General features: G+C 26.7%; 1 protein-coding gene across 2 annotated transcripts in view; it reads left to right on the top strand.

Moving 5' to 3' along the window:
* The first annotated feature begins 9,044 nt into the window (after positions 1 to 9,044).
* Positions 9,045 to 10,106, top strand: part of LOC100200184 (choline-phosphate cytidylyltransferase B) — a 43,178-nt gene continuing 42,116 nt past the window's right edge. For both annotated transcript variants that reach the window (XM_065788577.1, XM_065788576.1), the window contains exon 1: positions 9,045 to 9,191. In XM_065788577.1, the coding sequence (XP_065644649.1) occupies positions 9,111 to 9,191 (81 nt within the window). In that variant the 5' untranslated portion in view covers positions 9,045 to 9,110. The remainder of the gene's footprint in view (positions 9,192 to 10,106) is intronic.

Genomic DNA, 10,106 nt, shown 5'->3' with positions numbered 1-10,106 from the left:
TCTCTATTCCTTGTATGGAATACTATTACCATATCTGGGGCGAATGTTCTAATGATGCCCTTTCTCTTTTAGACAAGGTGCAAAAACGCATTGTAAACATAGTTGGAGCTGCTCTTGCAGCCAACCTTCAACCATTATCACATCGTCGTAGTATTGTTTCTCTTTCTCTTTTCTAGAAATACTATAATGGGCACTGCTCTACAGAGCTAGCGTCTCTAGTGCGATCTACTAAAATTCATTCTCGTGTTACTCGTCATTCAATTAAGTCTCATATTTTTTCTGTGACTGTTCTAAGTACTCCAAAAACTCTTATTCCTCTAGTTTTTTTCTTTGAACATCAGTTCTTTGGAACTCGCTTCCTTCATCTTGCTTTCCTGATTCATATATTTTTCAATCTTTTAAGTCGTCTATCAATCGTTATCTTGCTCTACAAACTTCATCTTTTCTCTTCCAGTAACTTCCAACTCTTATAGTGGATCTTGCAGCCTTGAGAGAAGCGAAGTAAAAACGACGTAAAAAATAAAAAAAAAATAAAAAAGCAGATGTACTGAAACAGCAGATGCCACCATATGTTAAGCAACATAAAAAATGACCCCATGGCAGTGATCAGGATAATAATTAGGAACATCAGAAATATTATTATATTATATTACTTTAAAATATAATTATCATATCCGAGGAAACACTGCGGACATTTTCTATCAACATTTTTGTATTAAGAACGTTTTTTGCCAAGTGGAGAATGGGAATCTAAAACTAAACATATGAGTTAAAACAAAACATCGGCTCAAAGCAAGATCTGCGTGTTTAGTAAATACTTCTTCTCTGCAAATATTTTTCTTTTCTTTTAAACAACAAAATTATTGTTATTTATGATTGGACAATCACTGCAAGCCCTTATTTTATAATATATAATTTCAACATATAAGTGTTATCTATTGTGTTTGTAAAGTAAAGTTTTGTGTAAAAGTTCTGTAAATTCTTATTTGTTTTAATAAAAAAAAAATTTTATTTAAAAAAAAAAAAAAAACTTTTAACTTATTTTGAATATCTTATTCTAAACTCTCGATTTCTTTCCGCACAACAACCCAAAAAAAATATATATAAAATCAAAAACACAAAAAAATATAAAATCAAAAAACACAAAAAAAAATTTTAAATAAAATAAAAAAATATATATATATATATATATATATATATATATATATATATATATATATATATATATATATATATATATATATATATATATACAGTGCCGGCTGGTGGCGTGTGCGAAGTGTGCAAAGCACACAGGCGGCAAATTTTAAGATCAACAGTAAATGAAAAATTGCCAAATAAAATACGTCGTTCAAATAAAGTTTGATCATTATTAAGGACGCCAATTTTTTTTTTTGCACACACTAAGAATAACTTACGAACCGGCTCTGTATGTATTTATATATATATATATATATATATATATATATATATATATATATATATATATATATATATATATATATATATATATATATATATATATGTATATATACATATATATTTATATATATATATATATATTTATATATATATATGTATTTATATACATATATATATATATATATATATATATATATATATATATATATTTATATATATATATATACATATATAAATTCATATATATATATATATATATATATATATATATATATATATATATATATATATATATATATATATATACATATATATACATTTGTCTTTTAATAAGAAAACACTACATGTTTGAAGAAAATACTACTTGTTGTTGAAAATACTAACTGTTTATATGAATTATTTATATAAATTTTGTATATTTATTTATAGATTAATTTATATAAGGCTTTGAGACGATTTAGTTGTGGTTCGCAATACACGGTTCTCTTTGCCCCAAATACAATCCTACAAGCATGCTTTTGTTTACTATAAAGTTTTTGAGTTTTCCGTAATTCGTACTTCCCCATGCAATATTGCAGTAAGAAAGTAAGCATTACCGCAATTCGATTATTTTCGGTAATGCGATAAATTTCGATGTTTAGCTAATAAATCAACATATATTAACAACATATATTTAGGTTTGCGGCACAAGACGAGTAAGACGTATTTTTTTTTTTGAGCATAACTTTATTTACAATAAAAATGGAAAAAAATATTAAAAATATAGAAAAAATTATCACAAGCAAACTAGAAGAACAAAAAAAAAGTATACTAGCAGAAACGGAGAGATTACTCAAAGATCATGAAAAAAACTTCACTACAATAATAAGTTCGAATTTCAAAATAATAACAGCAAAGTTAGACAAAATGGACGCTGAAATAAACAATAACAAGTTAAATATCAGAAGAGTTGAAAATGAAGTTGACGAAATAAAAGTCAGCTTAAATTTCCAAGGAGAAAAAGCTAAGGATGAACTTATTCATATAAAAACAAAATATGATAATGAAATTTTGATGTTGAAAAAAAAATCTATTGACTTAGAGAATCGCTCGAGACGTAATAACTTACGTAGCGATGGCATAAAAGAAAACCCTGAAGAAAACTGGAGTGATTGTGAGAAGGCTGTAAAAGACATCTTTAAAACAAAGCTAAATATATTAAGTGAAGTAGTTGTGGAACGAGCGCACCGAATAATAGTTGTAAAATTAAAACTTATAAAAGAAAAATCAACAAATTTGCTATTCAACAATTTAAAAACCCACTGTCGGCAGAAGAGTGGGATAAGGTATACCATGAATGCAATCTTGGGCACACTAACTCTGCTTATAATAACTTCGAAAAAATTTTCCTAAAAAGCTATAATATGCACTTCCCAATTAAAGTAAAATTAACAAAAGAAAAACACTTAAAATGTCCATGGATCACCAAAGGTATTAAAAAATCCTCAAAAAAAAAAAAAAAAACTTTATATTAAATACTTAAAAAATAGAAATGCGGCAAACCTAAATGTTTACAAACAGTATAAAAACTTGTTTTAAAAAATTTCTAAAAATTCAAAGAAAAACTATTACTTAAATAAAATAAAAAACACAAAAGGTGATATTAAGAAAACTTGGGATATCATGAAAGAAATAATTGAGACAAAAATCTGCAAAATAAATAGTTTACCTGCTCAAGTTGTCATAGATAATAAAGAGTATGACAATAATAATGCAATTTCAGGAAAATTTAATAGTTTTTTTGTCAACATAGGCCCAAATCTAGCTTCAAAAGTCAATTGTCCAAACAACTCATTTGAAACTTATCTAACTAGTGTCAACAATGAATTAATATTTAAAGAACTAAAAAATGGTGAACTCGAAAATGCAATAAACTCTCTTAAAACAAACAAGTCTCCAGGTATAGATGACATTTGCAGTAATATCGTCGTCAATGTCTTTTCGGAGATACGCAAATCTATTTTCGAAATATTTAAATCATCAATTATAACAGGAACTGTACCAGATAAATTAAAAGTAGCTAAAATTGTACCTATTTTTAAAACCGGTGAAACATTTCTAATAAACAATAACAGGCCAATCTCAATACTTCCAACCTTTTTTTAAATACTTGAAAGAATAATCTACAATAGATTATATGATTATATACAATAGATTCTTTTAATAAAAAGCAATTTGTATTAGGAACTTTTATAGACCTATCCAAAGCATTTGACACAATTAATCATGATATCTTACTAAAAAAAAATGGAAAAATACGGAATAAAAAATACTAGCCTAGATTGGTTTAAAAGTTATCTGTGCAACAGACAACAATGTGTTATTTCGAACGATAATAAATATTCTAATTTACTAAAAATAAAATGCGGAGTTCCCCAAGGTTCCATTCTTGGTCCTCTTTTATTTTTAATTTATATAAACGATTTTCCACAATCATTAAAAAAACTTGATGCAATAATGTTTGCTGATGATTCAAATTTATTTTATTCATCAGCATCAATTGAAAATCTCTTTGAATCTGCAAATGATGACCTTGAGAGTCTAAACATTTGGTTTAAAGTAAATAAATTATCTTTAAATCAAGAAAAAACAAAATACATCTTGTTTCATTCCAACGAGCAAAAAAACAAAATACCAAGCATGCTACCATTACTAAAAATTGATAACATAAACATCGAAAGAACTGAAACTATTAAATTTCTTGGGATAATTATTGACGAAACGATTTCTTGGAAACCCCATATAAAAATATTAAATACAAAAATATCAAAAAGTATCGGCATACTTTACAAAGTCAAAACTATACTTTCCCAGGAGAATCTGAAAGTTCTCTACTTTTCTTATATACAAATTTATCTAACATATGCTAATATTGCCTGGGAAAGTACAAATAAATCTAAATTAAGTTCTCTATATACACACCAAAAACACGCATCAAGATTGATTTATAATAAAAATAAATTCACTCATGCCGATCCGTTACTTAAAAACTTGAATGCTTTAAATATCTATCAAATTAACATCTAACAAAATGTTTTATTTATGCTCAAATATAAGCTCGGACTTGTCCCAACTCATTTTACTAATAACTATTTTCAAACCAACGCCAACAGATATATCACACGAGGAACCGGAAACTTTACATTGCCCATAAAAAAAACAAAATTTTCGAGATTTTCAATTGTATACCGTGGCCCCTATTTATACAACAAAACAATACCTCAAAATATAGAACTTACTAAACTGGATAACCTTATTGCCCTGAAGAAAAAACTAAAAGATCTCATAATTAACAAAACCAATTTTATCGATATCTATTAAATATAAAAGAACAATTAATATAATAAAATGTAAAAAGAACAATTTAACCTATAAAAATAAATAAAAAAGAAATAAAACATAAAATATAAAAAAATAAATAAATAAAAATTGTTAGCAACTATACATAGTAAAATATTACTGAACAGTAGACCTCAAAAAATTAATGTGTGTCTTTACTCTTTAAATTTTTAGTTTATTTTGTATTTTAAAGGTTCTCGATGAAAAGACTTTTCTTAGTCTTTCTGCGAGTTTCCTTACAACTTCATAGTACTACTAATATATGTTGATATATATTTTCAACAAATAACATATATTTTCAACGACAACGACAAGCAAGTCCCTAGTAGCCCTGTGGTGCGACGGACTTGCGTATATTTTTTAAATGCATGGGTTAATAGCCAGCACTTTATATTATAAACCACGAATTTATTATTTTAACTCGCATGAGTTAAAATGTCAAACGCGCATGCGTAAAACAGCATTGTTAACGCTCTTTAGATATTGTAAATATTTGTGGTGGACATTTATATAAACTGGAGACATGTAAATATTATTTGTTTTTGAAATATATAATAATGATTGTTGTAAAAAAAAAAAAAAAAAAAAATATTTGACTTAAAGTTAATAACATGCTTTAATAAAATTAGACTCGTTTTTCAACCTCAGTCCCAATGGCTTGACTTTGTCCTTCTTTATTTGTTTTGCTTTGTTATTTTTCTTATTAGTTGCATATATATAAGATAACAATGTGGATAGGATAGAAAGTCTTTGTAAAACCTTCATGTCATTCCAGTGACAGTGTCACTATGAAAATACTCAAAAATGTTTATGTTAATAAATTTGTAGGAAGAGCGTCCAGTTTTGAAAATTTGCTTCAAATTTTCTATAATGTCATTTTACTAAAAATGATATTATAGAAAACCATAGAGGTCTTTATGTGTAAACCATCTAAACCATGTGTGTATGTACCATGTGTATTAAAGTACACGCATATGATTGTAATGTTATAGTACATGTATATGATATAATTATAGAAACATAGAGAATTATTTTTAAACCATTTTAAAGTTTCATTTTCATGGTGTTTTTTTTTTTTTGAAATCTACTTTTGAAAAAATTAAAATAACTAAAAAAAGAGAAAACTCAACGAAAATATAAAAACAGAAAAGCAAACATGGAAAACACTGTTTATAGAATGATGAATCGATGATATCAGCAATTAAAGCTGGTAAAAATGGAGTTTCACAGCAGCATGTAAAGCTTTTGATATTTTTGACCCAAGGTATTCGTTACAAGTTTGACTTTCTAGAGTAACAGAAATGGGTGCCAAAGCTGGGCATCTAACTATTTTAGATGAAGAAGAAGAAAAGAAGTTAATTGGTTTTGCGTATAATAGTGCAGCTTTAAGAATCAGATTTGGTCAGTTACATTTTCTAAAATATGCTGAAAGATTTGCTTTAAAACATAAAAAATCATTCTAGAATGAAACTCCTACAGAAAAATAATGGTGTGAGATCTTCAAAAGACACAAAGACTTTACGTCAACCAGAACTTTACAGAAGGTACAGCAACCAGAACTTTACAGAAGGTACAGCAGCTAATAGACATCAGTGTATGAATTTTTGTAAAGTATCGAAATATTTTTCCATTCTTAAAAATGTGTTACCCAAAAACAACCTGCTTCAGAAACCGCAAAACATTTGGAATATGGATGAGACTGGGTTTGATTATCATCCTGGAAAAACAATCAGAGTAATAGCTTGTATCAATACAATGGGTAACTCTCTTCCATCACATTTTATATTTAAAAGAAAAACTACTAAGTCTCTCTCGAGTTTTCAAATTGAAAATGCCCCAGAAGAAAGTACATGGAGTGTTTCAGACAGTGTTTGGACAAAGCAAGGCATTGCATTTCTATGGTTTACAATTCAAATCTATTCTTCCTGGAAAATTTGGATTTTTTAAATGTGTATGAATTTGTTTACTCTTACAATACAAAAAAGCTCTCATTCTTTAACTAAAAGTTTATTTTTTTGGTTTTTACAGAAATTTTATTGCCTTTGACCCTATTGCCCCAAATGGGGCAAAAAAGCACTGGGATTCTTACATATATTTTGGATTTTTATAAATGTGTATGAACTTGTTTACTCTGAAAATATGAAAAAGCACTTGTTTTTTAACTAAAGTTAATTTTTGCAGAGCTTTAATTGCTCCTGGCTCAATTGCCCTGATTTGGGGAAAGAAGACCTGAAATTTTACATATTTTTATGATATTTATAAATGTAAATGAATTTGTTCACTAAGGTAACTTGTAAAAGCTCTTTTTCTTTAACTAAAGTTAATTTTAACAAAGCTTTTAAAGCTTTTGAAACTCTTATTGATGGCATTTGAAAAATAAATCTAATATCAAAATTTGGTGCCATAAATCCTTAAGGAAAACAAATTTTATCATAACTTGGGAACCAGTACTTTGGTATTAATTATAGCCAGAGATAATGATAATAGTAAAATCGTGTGAAGTGCCTAATGCAAATGAATTAATGAATTGCTTTACCATGCTGAAATTTCTGTGCGCCCCATGTAAATTGGAATTTTTAGCAATCACTTACTGAATAAATATAGCAAGTAGGCGTGGATGTAAGCAAGGCCATTCCTAAAAAGTGTGTGTGTGTGTGTGTGGAGCCGGGGGGGGTCTAACACACCTAAGTAGGGGATGTCTAACACACCTACTCCCCCCCCCCCCACGCACTTTTTAGGAGTGATCTTGTTTACATTTTTAAATAAAGTTTCCGTGGCTACGGAAACTTTATTTAAAAATTAGCTGGCAAATTGGGACCAATTAGACGCAGTCGGAAAATGTCGGGAAACGAGGACATTTTTTTGAAACGTCGTTTTTTGATCTTTAGTCGGTAAAAAAAACGGGGACGGCACCCCACCATCATTAAGATCTTTTCGGAACGGCCTCGTACGTAAGATTCTTCTATAACTTTATTAAGCTATTAACTTTATTAAGTTATTTCTTTAACTAAGTTAACAAATAACAGATTATATTACTTTATTGACCTATAAATTTTAATGTTGATTTTGCGTTTTCTAAATTTTATGAAATATTTTAATAAATTTTTATTCTTGTCATTTTCTTTTCTTTTTTATTGGGTGGCAGAGAAGATGGTTAAACGCTCTTGCCTAATATTACTTTAATAAAATGAATTAACGAACTTTGTGAGCTGAAAACGTTCGTAGCGTTTGTTTGGTAAAGTACGTACACGTACGAATTACCAGTTTTTTCTAATTACACGTCCTCAAACAAGTGGCGGTTAGCACCTTTCACGTGCTGTTAAATAAATTTAATATTTAGGCAACGTGCATTATTTATTTTGCTAAGTTCGCGGTACTAACGAGAACAACAAATTAGAAAAGAAACTGAATTCCTTTTTTATATCATAACATAATAAAAAGTGTAAAATTTCAGTTTTATTTTTCTAAAAAACCAAACATCAGATTGTTTTTTGTTTTTGTTTAATAACAAAGAAAATATATTTGGTTACATGTTTGTAATTTTTTATATTGTTTGGTTTTTTGATATTTTATAATAAAATGCAATTGTATATATTAAATGCAATTGTATTTTATTAGTTTGTTATTTTACATATATTTTATCTTTAATTTGCAACATTTAAAGCACAATTATTTTTTTTCTAAAACTAACTTATATCATAAAAGTTGCAAACTAAAGATAAAATATAGTTTTATATGTAAAATAATAAATTAATAACTTATTATACAATACGAAAAACTATTGTCAAATGGTATGTTATTTTATTTATTGATGTCTTTGTTATTAAAATATGATGCATTTTGTATGTATATATGTAAATAATATTTGTATATAATAGAAGTATATACTATTGTATTCTATATATAGTCTATAGTTTTTATAAACATGATAAAACATAATTTGAAATTTTCAGAATATTTAAAATTTTATAGATATATTAGTTATATAAAATGTTATTTAAATGTAATATAAAGAAATAATAATATTATAGAAAGAGAAAACAATGTTCCTTTAATAAAATATTGAAGCAATACCATTTTTTTTTTAAAATTTAAGTTTTTTTTTGGTGAAGTTAGTAAGATCTAAAACTTTTTATTTGATTTAAAATTTAAACAAATATTTTTTAGCATTTTTGCAGTTAAGGGTTATATCTACCTACCTATGTTTATTCATATAAAAGCATTATTTTTTTTTTTAATAAATAGAAGCTTTATTTTACATAAAAGATAATAGATTTAAAAAATTTAGCATAGTTTAAAGTTGTAATGCAATGAGAATGGATCAAGCAAAACAAAAAAGGAAACTATGTTATGAGAAAAGTGATTCTTTAAATTCAAAAAAAAGTAGATCAGTAAGAGTTTTTCTTTACTATATATATATTAGTTGTTAACTTAATGTATACTTTTTTTGGTTTAGATAATTTTTTTTTAAATTTGTTAAAGTCAGCAGTTAGAGATTTGGAATATATTGCTGTAGATCCCAAGGGGATCAGGGATTGTTTAGTACAAAAAATGATAAGTACTATGGGATTGCTAAGTACAAAATTTTGTGCTGCTATTTTAAACAATTAAGCTTGGCTTATGTTTTAAAAAACCTGCTACTATGTCAGTATTTTGATTGTAATTTTACCAAAGTTCTTAATCTGATAACCTTGATCTGATAGACCTAGTTCTGTAGCAAAATCATATAATTATACTGTTAAAAAATAGTAGATTTTGTTGTTTTGAGTTTCAAAATTTTAAACTGTTTAATACAACATAAGCTTGTTTATATATTTTTCTTGATATTTAATGTAGGTCTTTTTTTTTTTGCTTTAAAATTTTTATTAGGCATTTAAAAATACAAATTTAGTATTAAAGGAATGGAGTATTTGAATTGATTTTTTTGGGGAATAAGTTCATAGCGCTTTTATATTTTCTTTGTTTTACAATGATTTTTTTGCTGTTTGAAAAAGTGTATAATATTCATTTAATAGAGCTCCTTTTGCTATACAAAACTGTGTTAATCATCTTTGAGTAGTTTAATTTTTAATTACTTGTTAGGCTTAGAAATGGAATATCCAGCCAAACAAGTTGTGAATTAGGTGAAAAATGAATTTTGATCATATAACGATTCTCCTAATTTTTCGTTTAATCATATAAAATCACTTCATTTAATATGATTAAACGAAAAATTAGGAGCCTGGGTGAGTCACAACCTTAACAAAAATAACAAAGAAAATAGCCTTCAAATTGCTTCTTAACATCTCGACTGCCATCAAGCAACA

This window comes from Hydra vulgaris, chromosome 01 (assembly GCF_038396675.1).
Source record: "Hydra vulgaris chromosome 01, alternate assembly HydraT2T_AEP".
NCBI lineage: Eukaryota > Metazoa > Cnidaria > Hydrozoa > Anthoathecata > Hydridae > Hydra > Hydra vulgaris.
This window is presented reverse-complemented; position numbering and strand designations above follow the sequence as displayed.